This window comes from Brachypodium distachyon, chromosome 2 (genome assembly GCF_000005505.3).
Source record: "Brachypodium distachyon strain Bd21 chromosome 2, Brachypodium_distachyon_v3.0, whole genome shotgun sequence".
Lineage (NCBI taxonomy): Eukaryota > Viridiplantae > Streptophyta > Magnoliopsida > Poales > Poaceae > Brachypodium > Brachypodium distachyon.
The window spans coordinates 52,022,610-52,042,484 of record NC_016132.3 but is presented as its reverse complement, the minus strand read 5'-3'; the positions used below and the strand labels follow the sequence as shown (position 1 = coordinate 52,042,484).

The window sequence follows — 19,875 nt, the reverse complement described above, 5'->3', positions numbered from 1 at the left end:
AATCATATAACAAAACTTTGGAGTAGCAACAAAACAGGCACCAGTGTACCAACACCATTGTTCTTCAGTCTCTTGTGCAGAAGAACAGAGGTGCAACTTGTGAAGACCTTAACCGCAACACAATTTGCAGCAGAACATAATCAAAAACAACAAATCGATCTCCTGTCCAGAAAGAACTAAGATTGCTCGATCAAAACAACAACGAGGGGAGAAAAAACATCAGGGACATAGCACGATTAAATAATCGTTTGCTACCCGCAAGAATTGCGTGCTCTCTCCTAAACAATCAACCAACCAGCAGTGAGCCCTTGGATCAGTTCCTCCAGAACAGCGACCTCGCGTCCACGTCGCACGGCCCGGCGGACACCACCTTGGCGTCAACGGCGAGTCTGTCCACGGCCACGGCGCACCTTACCGTCACGGGCATCGCCCACGTCTTCAGCGCGCCGATCTGGAGCCGCACGGGAACTTTCAGCTCCACGTCGAGCGGCACGGACCGGAGCCGCTCCGCCGCGGCCATCTGCCCCTGCGCGCGCTCCGAGAGCCGTATACCAGCGCCCTTCGCCGTGGCCACGAACACCGTCGCGCTCCGGGGCGCCTGGTAGAACGCCGGCCACGCGCCGGCCGCCAGGCTCACGCCGCCGTACGACACGGACATGCCGCTCCCGGCGTCGTAGCGCACGCCGATCTTGCCGTTGGGGTTCTCCGCGCGGATGGTGGCGTCGAACCGCGGCGCGAGCGCGACGGAGGCGTTGCCGATGCCGGACACGGCGAGGGACCGGACCGCGTAGGACGGCTTCTGGGGCTGGAGCGCGAGGTAGGCGACGCCGGCGAGAGCGGCGAGGAGGATGGCGAGCGCGAGGAGGGCCAGGAAGAGGCAGAGGCAGCAGGAGGAGAAGCATCCGGAGCGGCGGCGCTTGGCGCGGCGGGCGTAGTGCTGGAAGAGGCGCGCGTTCTCCGGCGGCGGGACTCGGAAGACCTTGTCCTTGGGCACCTGCACCACGTAGGTGCCGGGCAACGGCTTGTGCGGCGGCTGCTGCTGCTGAAGGGGAGCGTGAGTTTGGGGAGGCGGTGGGATGGGCTTCTCGAAGTGGAAGCTGTAGAGGGGGCTGGAGGAAGGGTCGGAGGAGGAGTAGGTGGCGGAATGGTTCATCTCGCCGGAGAAGTCGGAGCTCGTGGCCGCCGCCGGGTGGACGCGCCCGTCGCTCATCATCGGCGCCCTCTCCTCCTGGCGCGCGTGCGGATCAATCTGCAATGCATACGAATATGTGTTCATTAATAACCCATGAATATTCAACGGTCTGCAGTACAAAAGAACAGAATCGTTCCTGTGAAGATTTTGTACTAGTAACAAAAAAAGACGTAAATACGTACGAGACTGGATTTTGAAAAACGGCTACAATTAGCATATCTACACGATTTTTGTTCATATTAGTAAACTCCAAACAAGAAGTAAACATTGCGAGCAGAGACCCAGAGTAGCAATTTGGAACGGAATGTGCAAACTTTGGGGCAAGAAATCCTCAGCTCACGCCAAAACGAAACACAACTTCACGAACACCACGAAGAATCGGAACGAAATCGACGCACCTTGTATAGCTGGAGACGGTCGCTGGCTGGTGCTGTTTCTTCCTCTCGGAGGGGAGGGAGCGGGGCGACAGACGACAGACGAGGAAGTTTTTTAAGTTGGAGGCGCGGAGGAGAGTCGGAGACGAGAGGAGGGTCGGTGGCGGAGGCGCTTATATAGAGGTGGCGGTCTTGCTTACTGGGTAAGGAGGGGTCGAAACCGTGTGGCGACGATGGGTTTATGGAAAACTGTAATTACTGTGGTCTGGAGAAGATATGAAATCGATCCCGGGATGCACCTGCAGTCTGCAGCCAAGCGATGCGTGTTCACAGAACGCGGATCTCTTCGTGAAAACCCAGCGGACGCCAGCTGGATTATTATTGCGCCTCAGGCGAGTACCCGGAATTAGAAACAACATTTGTTACCATGACACTGCGCTTCACTGTGGAGACGTGCCATGGCCTTTTACGGTGGACGGTCCACACAAGCACAGAGAAGGGCGTTCGAGGCGGCGGCGGCAGCTGTGGACGCGTCTGCACGACGAAACACCAGCCCGTGCGTGCGGATCACGATCGATCTGGTGCAGTACAGTTCACAGCGGCTACGAACGAGCACACAGCTAGGTGGGCGACACGGCCACGTCATGTGAGGCTGTTTAGTAGTTATTATTGCCGACTCGAAATTAGCAGCGTTGGTCAAACACGAAACGGCAGGCTAGGATATATATAAGCCCAGTCCCAGTATTTACGCCGTGGAAAGAGTACCCCTGCAGGCAGCAGCTGGATGGAACTTTTTTATAGAGTAACAGGGGAGCTAAAACGCCCCGGTTCCATTTCCGTGAAACCAGGCAAACCAAGTAAGTTCATACAAACCCGTCAAAAAAAAAGTTAAGTTCATACAGGTCTTCATTACAAACTGGAAAGAAAAACGGCGCCACAGGCGGCAAGCCAGTAAAAGTATTTTAGACAAGCGAAGCTAAATAGCAGGCCCTGTGAGTAAGTAGGCTTCAACCACCTTCTGAAGCTTCGCCCGAATTGTCTCTGACAGAGTCTCAGGGAGACCTGCTGGCGCAACATCACACGCCCCCGCAGGCAGTGAGAAAAGAGAGCAACTCGCAGCTAGACCATCAGCATCAGCCAACACTTCAGGAGTAACAGGAGCAAGGAGGGCCGGCAGCGCCATCATCCCAGCAGGAGGTTTGGAGCTACCAACATCGCAGAGACCTGAGTGCAGAACAGATTTACCTGCTCCAGCATATGGTCCATGAAGATAACCATCCATTTTTTTGATGCTTTTCAAGGTTAGCCACCAGACCTGCTTGATATCCAACCCAGGGCTGATGGTTAAAAATCATATTGTTACGAAATTTCACAATACAGCCTTTCGGCAATGTGCTGTAATGGAGACTGAATATTGTTTTGTTTCTGATGAAATGAAACAGGGCGAAAAGCTTTTTATCTAAATTTTTTTCCACAATACAGCTGCAGAGATGGAATTAACAGCAGCAAACCTTTTGCTTGCAATCCAACAGCTAGAAACAGATAACATATCAGCTCCTAGATCTCTATGAAGAAAGGTAGAAACTAGCTTCCAGATTTGCTTATCAACTACACAATCAAACAGCAGGCGGTGCACACATTCAAATTCTGAGCAAAAAACACAATCCTCAGGTTTTTTAATTTTTCTCCTTTTCAGGTTATCCCTTGTCATGATTTTTATTGTAGGAAACAAGACACAGGAAAACCTGAACCCTAGGTGGAGCAATCACAGACCACAGAGCAGGGACATGTATCATGTATGTCTCTCGGAAAGGAAAGCTCGTACCAAGTGATGCGTGCCCACGATCAAGCTGCCGGCGAAACCGTGCCTCGTCGTGCCTGGTACTACAACACTACCACTAATTCAGATTAGATATACTTCTTAATTATAAAAACAACAATTTTTGGCTGCCTCGGCATATAGTTTGCGGCATCAGTACAGGATTACTAAGAATGTACTAGTGCAGAATATTCAGCAGGTTCAGTTACAGGGTGTTCTGTCCGATAGCAGGTTCAGTTCCATGCTTCCAGCAGGCTTGTACATTTACGAGCTAAAGACGAATTTTGCAGGCAAAACAAAGCAGATGGAATGATGTAAATTTTGACAGAACTGAAGTGATATCCACTGTCTTATACGAAAGAAAAATACGATCTTCTACAGTCCGGAAGTAGCAGTCCAAGTGGGAAAAAACCCAAGGCAGGCAGGCAGGTATGCACTTAGCACATTGTACTTCCTCTATTTCCAGCTGCACAAGCTCTCTCTTACATTTCAATCACCTCACTTTCATCAAGTTGCCAAAGAAATCTACATTACATGACAGAAATGACTGTTTTCTCTCCCTGTCACCACACCACACTGCCCGAGCAAAGAAATTACAGACAGAGGAGGGGGAGAACATGCCAGATTTTTTTTTTCAAAATGAATACAAACGGTCAAAACCTCAAACAGAGAAAAAAGCATCATCCACAAAAAAACTAGAGCAAAACTTCATACTTTTCAGTATTGGAAACTATATGCAGAACAGAAGGACCGTGTGGTGCTGAAAGGAGTGCTTCATCAGTAGAACAAAGAATAGGCACCTTCAAGTCAAGAAAAATCTGTCCCAAGTTCCAACTTGGTTAAGGCCTCTTTCGCAATGATAGAAACTCCTTATTCTTCACTTTCCTCTCTTCTCTCGTGAGTATCTTTCGACTCAATTGCTTCTACGATACTCCTCTCATGACAATCAGAGAGCTTCGTGAACACTGCATGGATGTCATCAACGGTCTTTGCCTCAATACAACTTATGTTGCCTGCAGTCTTCATTAGTTCAGGCTCTCTATTGTCTCCAGCCGAATCCAGAATTTCAACATGTGTTCCTTCCAGAAGATCATTGTATCTTGCGCATTCTGCCGTCTCTCCAGATCCAACTTTATCTTCGTTTTGTTCTGGACAACTATGCAAACCAACACCCGTGTGTTCTTCAAAAGCAGCACAAATGTCGTTGACAGATTTTGCGTCAATGACACGCAACTCTCCAGAACCCTTTATGGGCTCTGTGTCAATATCAACACCTGAGACGTGTGAGGTTTGAAAGTCCCGGTTGGGCTCGTCAACACCACCATCACTCGCTTGTTTAAAGGCTGTCTCTATGTCCTCTAGAGACTTGGGATCAACAGCCATCACAGCATCAGTGTTAGCTGCCACGGGTTCAGTTTTACCAGCTTCCTGTTTGCTTGCTCCAATGCTTAAGTATGCTTCTGACGATGTATTCACAGAAGGCACTTCTGTGATTTCTGTCTCGTCGCATGCTAAGTTCAACTCTGTGTTCATTGTTTCAAGAATCCTCCGCCGCGGATTGTAGACAGTCTGCTCAGGATCATCATGATATGTTCCTAATGACCAACTAAATTCAGGATCAGAGTGACTTAGGTAATCAGCCAATTGAGACAGCTCACTAGAGTCTAATGCACTGGCATCTGATGTGGTGATGTCACCAGAAGCCCGAGTGCTAATCAAGGAGTCTTCTGCAATACCAGCAGCAGGTTTTTCAGAATGGGAACTAAGATCAGGCACTTGCTGATCCAGTCTCATTGGTTCTACCCGGAAGTCCCCCACCACATCAAGTTCTGACAGGAAACTTTCATCAATACCGTTATCCTCTGAAGGCTCGGGATAGATTTTATCAGCATCACCATCAGAATCAAATAGATATCCTGAAGTTATTTCTTCCTTCATATCAATCATACCCACCCTGTCAGGTTCAGAAGCCGTGGAGAAAAATGTCCTTAAGATCTCTTCAGGCTCAACTGATGGAGATTGGATGGAATCAGTTGTTTCAGGGAGACACAAGGAAACAACCTCTGGGCTCGAACAAACTTCAGCTGCAACATCAAAGTGCTCTTCAATTACATGCAAGTCAGTCAAGGCAGTAGCAGAATCAGTAAATATCGCAGTTTCATGCTTTTGTTGCATAATATTGAAGTTCTCAACAACCATCTCCTCAGGAATAGGGTGAAGGTCCATAGATATTGCCGGCAAAGTATCCTTTTCAAAATCACTAAGCAAATCCATAGATCCATGAATCAGGTTGTCAAACGGGATTTTATTGTTTGAATACGATATGGAATCTATGTCTCTATTTCCATCGGCTATATTGGTTGCACAAAGACCAAGGTCTCCTGATCTTGACTCATGCTCTTCAGCTGGCCTAGGAGAGGAAAGCCATTCTGAGAATTCAACTGCTGTGTTTGGTTCCATAGAAGAATTAGCACCAAGGTAGCTTTCACCTGCATAACAAGATATCTATTATATACTAAAGGAAGATGACGGATCAATCAGAAATAAAGATAGTAGGCTAGAAAATCTCACAAAATAGCAAAACATCTGGCCATTGATTTATTACATTAATCAATCACAACCATAGATCTTGATCTCCAAAAATTACCCCACCAATGCCATTATGCAAAACACCACTCCTTATTGCCCTACCCGTTTTTTCCCTTGCAGGCTTGCATCTCACCACCGCTAGCCACTGCCATGCAAGTCATTAAGCTGCACTAGCCGTCGACTCCACTGCCGCAAAATAATCACCGCATCTCATTACGGAATTCACATCTGCACGCACGTCGCCTGCATGGCTCAATTCTTTTATGGTATGCCCACCGGCAGTGTCAACCCTTACGCATGGTATAATCATGCTTGTGTCTTTCAGTTGCTCCATCTACCTTCGTGTAATTAATACTTGTAATTTCCAGATTTTAGGCAATTCATCTCTTTGCTTTCTTTGGTAGTATCACACACAGGAAACCTATCCACATCGTGGAACAGACAAGAGGTGTACATGTGTATTTGCTCCATCAATCTTTGTATAATACAGTGTATCATCTCATATTTTAAGCGCTTAATTGTGTGATTTGTTTGTCCTCTATAGGGTTGTATTGTGCTCAGGGAAGCCAATTATTTCCCTAAAAAAAGGAAAGCCAATTAAGCCCACGGGTGAACAACACAAAGACTGCTGGACCAACAGCCACAATCTGGATTAGGGTCAGTTCCAGGCATTTTTGGACTGACTGTTGAACCATTGTCAACCATGATGGTGGCTTCATCATTGTCACACACAGAAGCACCAATATCACCAAAATAACAAATTCTAGTGACCCTCTCTCTATGATTAAGGTACAATTAGTTTTCCGCAAGAGCTGTACAATGTGGATGGAACCAATGTGATCGATGAGAGTTCAGGAGAATTTGTTGGTGATTCACTCTAATGTAGCTTAAGAAAATGTTGCTGATAGGCACACATAGGAAATTAAGAATTGGAAAAATCACTTCCTGTCATGCTTGCTGTGGTATTGAAAACTGAGAACATGTATTCTTTTCTCTACACCCTTTGCTAGAGTAAATAACCGGCCTAATCCTTTTATGGTTTTGCATCGATGAGTAGTTTTCAAAGAAAGGATAGTTGCTGAGATCCTGATCACTAAATCATCAAGGTAAATGTGTGTACTATTTTGTGGTTTTGGCAATGTCCATGAAAAGGAAATAAACAGAAGCAAATGTAATTTTAAAGAGATTGCAAACTGGGAACGTCATTCAAGGTAGAAGATATTCGACCCTGTTGGAGGCAATATTGACGAGACAGTGAGCCTTTAGAACTGCAGGACACTACATGTCCAATGAAATTCAGAAAAGATGTTTCGTTCTTCTTCTTTTTTATGCAACTGCGCTTCAGTTAGGCCATCTCATGTGTTATCAGTGTGTCCCCAACAAAGATCGATATGGCACTTACGGTTCCATATTCAGTATGTTACTTCAATGATCGAAAATTGGGTTCCTATTTATTTTCTATCAATTGAACATATAGTGCCTTCCTCTGTGTTCCTTGATGATAGAAATTTCTAAAAATATCAGAATTATATGTGGTTCTATAGACGTTCTAACCCTTGCCATATTAGCATTTACATGATTATAAAAATATATATTACTATGCATGTTGGAACAATTAATTCAATCTAAACTTGCTTCTTCTCTCGGAATATCCCTCTATGCTTTCATGTGTCCTACCATGGCTAGCTAGCAAATTTTGATTTAGCTTTCCAAATGAACTGTGTGCCAAATTGAACCATATAGGATTGTCAGATATGTAACATATTTTTTTCCCCTATAGCTGACCTTTTTCTGATGGGGACTTGGTCAACTCATACTCAATCTCTCCCTGCTATTCTCTCGCTCAAAAGAAAAATCTTCCTCTGCTGTTACTCTTGCTCTCTGTTAAGATTGAATTACCAACTTATGCAACTACGACGCCTGTTTTGATAGTCCTCCTTCTGTGGTATTGCTGATATACTACCAGTTAACAGTCCACGCAAAAGTGAAGGCAGATTTCAGCTTCTTACAATTTACTCCTTTGAATAGAACCTATTATTCTTTCTAGATTAACTGCAGATATAGATGTGAAAGCAAGATCCAAGACAGAAATATTGGAGTTGATGGAACTGTCATCCTCACTACAATATGGACTCTGTTACTCAAGCTTAATATATATGTTTAAAAAAAAGTGTAGGTAAGAATAAGTTGTCATAGGATGATTTTGAAACAAAGAAGTTGTTATAGGATTGCTGACACCCTATCTCACATGGTTAACCATTTACATGGGAGTGTTTGCTCTACTCTGCAGGGCAACTTGCATTTGTATCATGGTACTGGCTTCAAAGCTCTAAAATATGTGTTTTAGTTTCCGAATTTCCATGAAATGAAATCATGCTCTTAATTACACCCCTTTTGCCTTCATAAATAGTATTGGTTATTAATATTATTATCATAGCAGCTCCTTATAGAAGCAAGGAATTAGTTATTTCGTTTAGATTTGTTCTAAATAGTAATGCCCAAGAGATACGACTAGCCGCTTAACCTACAAAGTACAAACCAATGATTTATTTGGCCATCCAATGACAGATCAATGATCTATTGCGCCATCGATACTAAAATTTGATGTACTAATATATCCAATATCAAGTTAAAAAATGGCTACTATCACATACAAACAGAGTTTTCACATACAGAGTATTAACCTCGCAACTAATGAAAAGTCCGCAATAAACTATCAGCTAACTTTGCGATTGAAACTTAACCCTATGTTGATCTAATATCACCACATAAAAACACACATAGTAATTAATATTTTTAAATGGCCCAATAATCATTTGTCAACAGATTAAAGACGATGTTTCTCACACATAATATAAACATCTATATGAAATCTTAAATTTATTTTTTCGATACTTTCCGATGATGCCCTCACATTTGCGAGGGCCGCGTGCTAGTTATTCAAATAAAGGTGTACATTGACAAGGTATCGACTCATGCTTTTCAGCTGACGTAAATAAAAGGTAATGCTTAAACAAAGTGGACAGATCAAACTTGCTTACCATCTGCATTTTCCCAGCTAAGCAGGTCAGTGACTGGATGAAGTGGCATCATGGAGTCTCCAGCTGACTCGAGTATGTAATCTTCATCATGACCCTTCCCTTTTGTCGAGGCAACATATGCTTCTCTTTCTTGCGACCTTTCGAAGACAAAATGCTGTAGAGCAATCTCACGCTCATCAATGTCACTGTGGTCTAGTTCAACATCCACAGAGTTGATACCATCTGAGCATTCACTTCCAGCATCTGCAAGGTCATTGTCCTGTCTCAGGAGAGCTAGTGACACATCCTCCCTGTGCACGTCCTTTTCATCAAGGTCATTGTGATCCTCCTGATCAGCAACCGAAGAAGCCATATCAGATTCTGTAACAGAACTTAATTTAGAGTCACTCTTGTCACTAAACTGCCTTTGGAAATTACTGGTGCCTTGTTCCACTGTCTCAGGGACAAAATATGGCTTCAATCTAGACAATCGTCTCTCCTGGGGGTTAGCATCTGTAGTTCCAAAGTTGAAGCTCTCGTGCCTTCTGAAGATGTCACGATGAGAAGTTGGTGGTGATTCTCCGGGGCTTAAATTATCATGAACAGAGACCCCACTGTCACTGGAATGCTCAAGAAAATCAAATGGGTTCTTTCTTGCATGCAGAATCGAAGGAGCTGAGCCAGGAATTGCCGCTTCTTCGGGCCCATAAGGAAGGTCAAACGGGTTCCTCCTTGTAACTGAGATATGTGGTACATGTGCATGGAAGCGTGATAAGTCATCTACACTTTTCCCAGAATCCTTGCTATTGGCATCTATCAAGTTACTGTCCATTTCAAATATTATATTCTTCCTGGATCTTCGCCTAACCATTAAAATCTCCAACCTACGATTCCTTTCCATCTCAGAATATCCAAGATCCATCAGGTTCTTTTCATCATCTGCTGTCCAGATAAATGCAGCTTCCTTACCACCATCTTTCTTGTTCTCCTCGCCACTATCTTTAGCATCATCATTGCCATCCTCATCATTACTATCATCATCAGTTTGATGATCCTTCGAGGAGACATGTGAATCAGTGTCTGAATAGTCCTTAGGAATGGAGTCAGGACAAGTGAAATCAGCACCCAAAAGAGGGTCAATCTCATCAAGAACTGGAGCGATGTCAGTCATGGAAGCATCAGGCGAAGAACTCTCAGACTGATCAGAGTCAAAACCAGATGAACCGTCCTGACTGCCAACTCTTGCCCATGGTGAGCCAAGGGAGGAATCAAGTATATTGTCCTCAACAGCCTTGTTAGTATCAATCTTAAGATCATCAAGCTTTTTGTTCTGGCGCACAGAAACGGCATAAGTAAGTTTGCTAGTTCCAGCTATCCCATCAGCTGACTTCTCTTCAGAAATATCTCTCACTTGGCTAGCTGCTTGATTCTCCTCCATTTCAGCAGGTTCATTAACATTCTCACTGGAAGAAAACATGCCAAAGTTTGTATTCTTCTCATTGAAACCTTCAAATAAGCTAGTATGTGTATCAGCCTTATCTGTGATAAAAAAAGAATCTCTGTATTCCCTTTCCTGCTTAAAGTGCAAGTCCTCCCCAACCCCAACCTCATGACGGAAATTAACCATGGAGGGAAATGGAGTTAATGTTCTAGGTATGTCACAATGTTCAACTTTCTCATCTTGTTCATCAACTCTTCCCAGGAGAGGGACGCCCTCATCAAGCCTAGTATGTTCAGCAGACCTCTCTCTGACAGTAACCGTTTGCTTAGTTTCCCTTTCTTTGAAGTTTTCTGTACTATTCCCAAAACTAGGCACTGAAATTCTCTGATTTTCCTCAAAGTGAACATCGCTTGAAGAATCCCCAACCTTAGAAGCTGAAATCTTTGGAATAGCCTCAGTGTCCTCATTAACCTCAGGTAGACTCGTGTCCCCATAACTCAGTAAGATTCCAAGAAGAAGAGTAGTACATATAATTACAGGTGAAGAAGAAAGCAGGAATGCAAAGAATCCCGGTGAAGATCTGTACAATAAATAGAGCAAAACACCCAAACTGAAAAGGACTGGATGTTCAGAGACACATCTGTAGCTTGTTCTAATGGAGGACCTCAGAACTTTCTTAACACATAGACCAATTTGTTTTGTCTCTAAAGCCATGGCATGTACCTCTGAGCCTCCAGCACAAACCTAGCATTGCGGAAATTATATACATTTGTTAGTTCAGTAAAAGTCTTGTATTGATTGATACAGAGTACTACTGTACTACATATAAATGGCTTACAGAAAAATTCTGTTATGATAACTGACAATTCCATGTTATCACCCAAATCCACAAAAGTTTGCTCTCTACCTAATTTCAAGCAACCAAGCTCATCCAAATAACCACAGTTCAACCGACTATCAAATAAACCAACTTGCAAAATTGTACCAAATACCAAGCTCGCAAACAGATCGTCAGATCCACAGGGGAATTAATTTAAAAAATGTCATGCCTAACAAATATTAGATCAGGAGTACCCTAGCACAAGTATAAGGCAATTCGATAAGCAACTAGTATTATTCAGCAATTTAGAGGGCTTGTAACTGAATCAAACATTGCAGCCAACAAGCTGATCACTAGATAGACCATCACTGATGGGATACTAGCATCCCAAGAGCTTAAGATTCGAACTCGATTCTAAACGGTTTAGTCTAAACCCGAACTTGAGGAGGCGAACCATAGCACGGACAACTAACACCATCACCTTTACAGCCTATCAAGCAAGGGACAAGTAGATCTTCCCAACCGATAGCTAGGACACATGATAGGAAATCAACAAGTGAACAAACTGTACACAGAGAATCAGACACAACCAGACTCGATCCCATAGGTGACCGACCCCCAACAGTTCAGCATCAGAAGCAACATACCTCTGAGGAAGCTCGGCAGGCGGCCAGCACGAAGCTAGACCGGGGAAAGCTCCAACAAGCGGAAGAAACAAAATCACCGAAACCCTGTGCTGATATACAGTGACCCGGCAAAAGAAGAGGAAGCCAGGAGCAGGACGCGATCAGACAGGGTCAAATCACAGCGGCGTAGGAGCAAAAATGAACTGCTGCGTATGCGTCTATGTCTCCGCGCGCGGTCTGATAGCAGTGGCGTAGTAGGAAGAGGCAGGGGCAAGGCGGGTATAGAGAGCTTGGCCGGCCACTTTCGGCTGCGACCTCGCGGTGGAACGAAGCGGATTTGGTGGCCGGTGGTGGGGGGCGGCGATGGCGATCGCCCGGGGAAGAGAAGGGAAATACAGTGAAAGAAAAGAAAAGAAAAAAAGAGCGCAAAAGAAGAGTACTAGCGCAAAAGAAAAGAAAAGAAGAGCGGTAGTGGCGGAGAAAGCGGAAGAAACGGAGTGTGCGAGGGCCGGGCCTTTCTGTCTCTCTGTTGGCACAGCTGTGCTGTCTCACTGGCACGTGGGCGCCACTCTCGTTGGGACCCAGCAAGCAGCGGCTGAGAGTGGGGCCCCTGCCTGCAGAGGAAGGCTGGCTCTCGTGTCGGACCGGCGACGGCGCGAGCGATAATCTAATCCCCGTGCTTTGCTTTCTTCGCATCGCTTTTAGCTGCTGCCGTCAAGACGAGAGGGCTTTGATTTGGTCGTTTTTTCCGCACAAGGAATCTCCTCGCTGTTAAATAGACCTGGCTAACGAGACTGTTCGGTACGTTAACGATGTGTTTGGTTTGTGGTGCCTGATGGGCTCGATCGACACGGTTCCAAATTTTTAGCGTTTGGATTCGTAGGTTAGTTTGAACAAAGCGGCCCCGATCAGATTTCGTGGAATTCGGCCGACCAAAGAGGCCGCGGGTGGGTCCGCACGACCCCGGCCCAATCGGATCTAAGGGAATGGTTCGTCAAGAGTTTGGATACTTAAGATTGATAACTTTCATGATCTGAAACCATAGCTCGGTTCGGTTTGATAAATAGTTGCGAGGGCTCGTTAAATTCATTAGCCTGAAAAGCTGACTAGCTGATCTGATTCTTTTACATTGACCTATTTTTGACTACCTCCCAAAACAGGAGGCCTTACATGACTCTGTCTCCATGCTTGTAGTTGTAGGGCCGCGGTCTCATGTATGTTTATCCTTCTCCATGCGCATGAGAGGGAGGAAGGGGAAGGCCACGAGTTGCCGGCAGATGGTGGTGGGGTATTGGAGCAGTGCTCGTATGGTCATGGTCAGAGGCGGATGGTGGTGGGGTATTGGAGCAGTGCTCGTATGGTCATGGTCGGAGTCTGTGACGACGGACGAGGGTAGGGCACATCCTATACGGAGGCAGAGCCGAATTGGTGGCAACTGGTAGGACGGTGGTGGGGAATTGTTGGGATTGGAAGATGATGATTAGAATTTAAGAGGGTGTCAAAGTGGCAAGGACAAGGTTGACATCTCGACGATCGACTAAGATGGCAAGTTGGGCATCTGAATAACGGGTTGGGCAGCTGCCTAGGTGTCACACCAGTTTGTCGTTGGTGCCTAACGAGCCCGCTAATGGGTCTAACGAGCGCTCGGCAGTTCGCTCGTTAAGATCGTGAACATTAATTAGCAATTTCAAAAGGTTGTTTGGTTTGGTTTGGTTTGAAAATTAATAAACTGAGTCAGGGAGTGCTCGTTAAGATTGTCGAAGTTCGAACTTTCTGTCCAGCCTAGTGTTAAATTTGTACTTACGGTATGTCTTTCTCTCCCTTTGTTTTACGGGTACGTCGCACGTTCAGCTTACCGTAAGAAAAAGGTAGGAAAAAAATCTCCAGCAACAGGTAACGCAACGCAACGATGCGTCCCGCACTCGATCTTGACGACGGTGCATTGCACGCGAAACGACCACATAGCGAGACGGTGCAGCCAACCAAAACCCCCGCACCTCGCCTGGCCTGCGCTGACTGGACCGGGATCTCAACATGAAAAACCACCGTCCAGTTACTTTTTGTTCTTTTTCGACGGGGACATGGATCGATTCCGAGGGCCCGAAACTATTTTAGTACTTACCGTTGAAATGTTCCGAGGCGAGACATGGCACATGCGCGCTTTGCATTGACTAAACATGGCAGTATGGCACAAACACGAAGCTATATATATATATTCGCGAATCTTTGCTTTATTCGCGAACCGTGCGTCGCGCGAGAACACAAGATCGCGCACAGCACGGCGGTGAGACAAGTCATGCCATGCACATCGCCTGATGCACGCTTTGCCCGGAAGCGGCTTCTTCGTTCGATCAGGAAAGTTTATTCTCTGCTTGGCGGAAACTACGGCGCGTGCATTTTCGGACCTTGCTGATAGCCAGATGGTACGAATAGTCAAGAGGACGAATCCAGCGCAGAAGCACCGGAGGAAGTCGGGCGCGTCGTCTGCGTAATGCCGCAGCCCGCAGCTTGTTCCCGGCCGCGTCACGGGTGATAGCTGCAGTTGGGTTCCAACTATGAACTCCATGATAACATGCCGATCCTAATCACCCATTGCTCCAGGCTCCAGCGTCATCTCGCCTTTTCCCCTTATATTATTATTACATCCACCGGGCACCGGGTAAAGAAAAGCAGACCCCAAAACCAAAACTGATGGGGGCTCAAGACGGCCGCTTTCCTTCAACCATGACTAGAAATTTGCAGACATGTCCATTTTAATGTGAGAACTTAATGGCTCTCACAAAATGCCACTCCCTCCGTTCCATAATTCTTGTCTCAAAATTTGTTCAAATATGAATGTATCTATTCCTTAAAAACATCTACAAACATGTAATATTTCGACAAGAATTATGAAACGGAGGTAGTACTAGGTATCAATCTCATTGGCAATTGGGGGATATGTTCAACAAAGATAGTACACCAGGAAACAAAGGGGTAGCTGATCTTACATTCTCCAAATAAAACACAGCATGACGAATTTCCAACATAATCCTGGCCACAGGGACAACAAAAAAAGGGTTCTCTAATATGAAACAACAAAAAATTTAAATAACCGGCTTATCTCCACGAACTTTATTGGGCAAAAGGTCTAGTTGCACGAATAGCACGTCTAGTAGCAGCCATCAAGGACCTGTCGGCGGCTATGCAGCATTACAATAGATGATGTTTTCCCTGAAAATTATCCTCAAAACAATTGGGAAGAGCAATACCAAGAATATCCTACGAGCACGAGAAACGCCGAGGAATTCATTTGAATTCTTCCGACATTTGACAAGCATGTGGCATGTTGCTCCACGAGGAAGGATCGAACACGGTTCCATCACCGAGAACAGATTTGCACTCGATGTTCATGTCATTTCCCAGAAGCATTGCTATGGCATTGTTGAAGACGGATGAGCCGGCTGTATTGCCAGAGAATAATGCATCTGGCCTGAAGATTTCAGGATAAGGTGAAGCGTCGCCAGCCCCAGGCTCATATGCAGGCTGCATTTCCTGCTCTCCAGAACCAAGTGAAGGGCTTTGTGCTGCAAATAGTACTGGTATAAGTAACTGGCAATTTCACTCTGAAGAAAGGATGAGGAACTAAAATTTATACCTACCAGGAGAAATTTTGGAGAGCTGAAAAACATCAGGTGACGCAGCACTGACAGGAGCAGTGGGTTCAGTGAGTGAATTGCCACTGAAAGGTGCATATTCACTCAGGTATGTACTCCCATGTTCTTCCCAGTATTCCTGACAGAGATCAAACTCTGGGCAACCTACCGTTGTGTCACATGGTGTACTGACAGAGGAACTTGAACTTCTCACAGACTGCTGTTGGTTCTTCCCAGATCTTAATACCTCAGCTCCAAGAACCTCTTCCAAAAGACCACTGTTCCTTGATGGTGAAGCGCACTCAGATTTTACTGAAGGAGTTGTTGTTGGAGACTGCAGGTAGGGGTCAATTAACTCTGTAGGCTGCATCGCAGGAGCTACGGTATACTTGAGCCAGCTATTTGGATCAGATTCGGTATCTTGGAGTGAAGGGAGCTCCATCTTCAGAGGACCATTAGTGGCCCTAGAAGTAGAGAAGTTGCCATTTAAAAAGGCATGGCTGCCAGTAAGTGCACCCTCGAAGAAGGGTGCAACAATCTTGCTGCTAGAGTTTGCTTCGTGGAGATAGTCAAAACCTAGAGTCTGCTTGAGTTTCTGAGAGTCATTTGAGAATTGATCCACTGAAGAGAGTGTACCATTGATGGTATCGCTCAACCCAGGAAGTAAACCGTCAGATTGTTTTAGCATCCCAGCTTGGTTTACTTGATCCATGAAGCCACAATTTTTTGATGCAAAGCTCTGGCCGAGCAAATTGCTTATCGAAACAGCTGAAAGCTGTGGTGCATAAGATAAGGCCTCTGAATTACCAATGAAATTGTCGCAGGTAAAATCTGGAAGATAAAGACCATTTCCGTTTAGAAGGTCACTGGAAATATTGTCGCCACAGTTGAAATCACTGGAGCCCTGCTGATCTTCATTTGCAGATTGATTGCATATGCTAGCAGGATAGATTGGCAAGCCAGCTCGCTGGCATCTCTTTATTCGAGTATTCCAGTAATTCTTTATTTCATTGTCAGTACGCCCTGGCAGCTGAGAAGAGGTGCTTGAAGTTAATATAACAACAATATATAAGAAGAAAAACAGTGACTCATATGCACAGGATAAGGTAATTAAAGATACTAGCCTATTTTTCATCGAAGCATTGTAAATGAATATTGAATAAATTGTATAGGATTTATGTCTGAATTGTATTAAGGAATCATTAAGACGGAAAAAGGTAGTCACAGCATTTACAAGATAAGGACATACTTGACAGAGAAGTAATTGAATAAATAACTGTGAGCCATGACAATCAACAGTAGTACAGGTTATTAGCCTTAGATGGTTAATAATAAAGCTACAAACAAACTAGTACTCTTGGTCACATTGAAAAAGGTTTCAAGTACTATGGAGTAGTATGGAAAATAGTCAATTGTCATTACGCAACATAGATATGCCTGGCCTCCATCTGACTAGACTAAGCAGCCAATACCTTGAACACAGTCAAAGTCATAATGGACTGCCTATTTATGGCATACATATGTACCACTTCATTTTCAACCTTCTACATGTTAGGCCAACTTGCTTTCAGTAACAACAAAAGTAGAGAATAACACAGTTTAAAACCAAAGTTTGGTAACTTTCTGAACTGCCCTAGAAAACCATCCAGGTTCATGTTTCAGAGCAATAACAGTAGGTACCACTAAGGGAAACAAAGACTAGTGATACGGTTCCAAAATATGCCTGAAACAAAACACTTCACTAAATAAAGGATTCCTCAAGAGGGGTAATAACTAACTAGACATGTCAGGCATCTTGAACTGAAAATTGCATGTATTGGAAGATCCGAAGCACTTATCAGTTAAAAGCTACTAATTTTTTACCCCATGTGACCATGACGTAAAGAACAATCATGCAAGGCTCGTAACATCACACCAACAGCGTGCAAATTATCAACATGGAAATCACGGAATCCACGTCGCGTTGCACTTACATGAGCAGCCATCCGAGCCCACTTGTTCCCCATCTTGGAGTGGAGCTGGATGATGAGCCTCTCCTCCTCAGGAGTGAAGGCCCCCTTCTTCAGGTTGGGCCTGAGGTGGTTGGCCCAGCGGAGGCGGCAACTCTTGCCGCACCGGAACAGCCCAGTGTTCTTCTGCACGGCGTTCCAGTTCCCCTCGCCGTGCTTCTTGACGTAGTCCACCAGGATGGCGTCCTCCGCCGACGTCCAGGGGCCTTTCTTCAGAGGGGGTCCGCTTCCCCTGTGAGGCGACCCTCCGCTGCTGCCGTCGTCGGCCACCGGGGAATCCATCTGGTCTTGATGCATCATCTCGCAGTCGCTCTCGCTCTTAACCCGGTACATCTCTCGCTGCCCTGAATTATGCCAGGAAAATCGAAAGGTTATTGGATTGCTACTAGAGTACTGGTAGTACTTGAATTATACAGAACTGAAGTACTTGAATTATGGAATCATTAACATCGGAAGCGGATCAAGACAAGCGTATTTAAGTTGTGGAAATAAGCAGGTATTAGTTGTGCTGCGACGAAAAAAAACTGGTCATATCACTAGATGAGAACTACCACTGGAGTACACAGTACTTCTTTCCCGAATTCAGCAGAGCAAAGGCACTTGTAACTCAAGTACTGCTAGAGATTAAATCGAACATGTTCCGCTTAAGAATTCCAAGCAGGGTAAAATAAGGAGGAAACAGTGAGATCGTTCCTCATAATTGACAGACACACTAGACAAGGAGACAAAAAGGCGTAAACGCTACTCCTCGTGTCCCCCAGAATGGAAAATTCCCACGGGGCAAAACTGGACCGGAAGAAAGAAAAAGGCATCCCAGAATTCCACCACTTCACACCCTCAGATCACTACCTCGGCTCCCAAAACAAACCAGAATTCTTCTGCAAGAAGCGGAGCTACCTGGCGGAATCTCGCCGCGGAGGCCGATCGAGCTCGGACTGGAGCACTGAACTGGAACCGAGTTGAGCTCCAATTCTCCCCTTCCTGGGGTTCAGCAGTGGGTTGGAGAGAACAAAGGCGGGTTGGGGGAGCAAAGGAGTGGAAACTTGGGAGGATCTCTCCGCTCCCCTTAGCGAGATGCCGCCACCACTTTGGCACCCAGTATGCGGAGAATTTTCAGGGGAGAGGGGAAGGGAGAGTCTTGAGGGGAGGAAAAGGGGTGGGCGAGCCTGCGGGAGTGGGGAGATTTGAGGGGGGAGATTATAAAGCTGAAAGGTACAGCAGCAATGCTATTGGGCATGGGCACCTATTTCCTCTCCCTCTAGAGCGCTATATTTTCGGCTCTTCTTTTCTTCTTTTTTGACGCAAATTTTCGGCTCTTCTCTATTTAATTGCATGCCTATCTTTTCTTTTATCTGCTCATTTATTGTAGACATCCCAGGACTACTTTCTCGGAACCAGGTGCTGCGTGGATTATAGAAAATCAAATTGGCTCACAGCACTTGTGCACAAGGAAAAAATGGACACAAAAACTTTTGTCGCTCGTAAAATGGAAAAGAGAGAATTTTCTGAGTGGATATTTCACGGAGAATATTGACGATTTTGAGTGTAAAAATATGATTATACTTACTTGCACCGTGTAACAAAAGAAACTGCTCTGTGTAGTAGTCCTTCTTTGGGGAAATTTTTGACTTTCCAAAATAGAGTGGCGTGCATTCACCCGCAGTCTATTTATGCAGGACGAGGGCCACTTGCTTGGGACACTTGCTTGTGCCAGTGCCAACCTACGCAGTCTTTGTTTTCTATATGTGCGGAAGACAGATGAGACGATGGCTACACACGGTGTTTTTTTAGTACACATACGGTGTGTGAGAAAGACAAGATGACACAAAAACTACATGTCCAGCGAACTTGGTTAAAGCAAAGGGAGACATCTATGCTCAAATTCAAGAGAAGTTTCCACCTTCGGTATCCCCGTGCATACTGTTTTTATACCATCCCGCCATTGCTTTTCGTCTTATTTGTCACCTTTACTTGTAGCTAATTTCCTCTAATATATCATCCACTCTCTCTAGCCTAACAGCATATTCTAGCTGCTTGTCCCTTCCTAGTTGTGCGATTCATGTAGCATGTAGGGGAAAAAAAACTGAAGAAAAAGTTGGAGAAGTCGCTATCCAGTTTGTTAAACTAAACCAACATATATACCATGATCTTTAATTACTTTAAACTTACCGGCCAGAATATGCACTTCTCAGTGGACGACAAGTCAGGGCTCAATGGGTGCATGCATGAACGTACTAATAAATCAAGTCATCTTTCCCCATCGAATCTACCACGAAGTTAATCTCCAACACCTGTCTGGGTGAAGAAGAAAGAGCACCCAAGAAACAAGAAGAAGACCTTTGGGAGGGAGCTC

The 19,875-nt window shown here is 45.2% G+C and overlaps 3 protein-coding genes across 3 annotated transcripts; all 3 read right to left on the bottom strand.

Annotated features, from left to right (window-relative positions):
- Window positions 1–23: 23 nt before the first annotated feature.
- Window positions 24–1,714, bottom strand: LOC100826325 (NDR1/HIN1-like protein 13). Its single transcript, XM_003564405.4, has 2 exons — window positions 1,591–1,714; window positions 24–1,249 (listed from the first exon to the last, which is right to left on the bottom strand). Exon 2 carries the CDS (start codon window positions 1,211–1,213, stop codon window positions 314–316), a length of 900 nt encoding a protein of 299 aa, XP_003564453.1. The 5' UTR covers window positions 1,214–1,249; window positions 1,591–1,714; the 3' UTR covers window positions 24–313.
- A 1,996-nt stretch (window positions 1,715–3,710) lies between these two features.
- Window positions 3,711–12,316, bottom strand: LOC100832760 (dentin sialophosphoprotein). The gene is made up of 3 exons (XM_014899477.2): window positions 11,903–12,316; window positions 9,016–11,179; window positions 3,711–5,874 (listed from the first exon to the last, which is right to left on the bottom strand). Exons 2-3 carry the CDS (start codon window positions 11,147–11,149, stop codon window positions 4,256–4,258), a joined length of 3,753 nt encoding a protein of 1,250 aa, XP_014754963.1. The 5' UTR covers window positions 11,150–11,179; window positions 11,903–12,316; the 3' UTR covers window positions 3,711–4,255.
- A 2,465-nt stretch (window positions 12,317–14,781) lies between these two features.
- LOC100826013 (transcription factor GAMYB) lies at window positions 14,782–18,703 on the bottom strand. Its single transcript, XM_003564404.3, has 4 exons — window positions 18,420–18,703; window positions 17,487–17,866; window positions 15,520–16,543; window positions 14,782–15,444 (listed from the first exon to the last, which is right to left on the bottom strand). Exons 2-4 carry the CDS (start codon window positions 17,853–17,855, stop codon window positions 15,167–15,169), a joined length of 1,671 nt encoding a protein of 556 aa, XP_003564452.1. The 5' UTR covers window positions 17,856–17,866; window positions 18,420–18,703; the 3' UTR covers window positions 14,782–15,166.
- Between the last annotated feature and the right edge of the window lie 1,172 nt (window positions 18,704–19,875).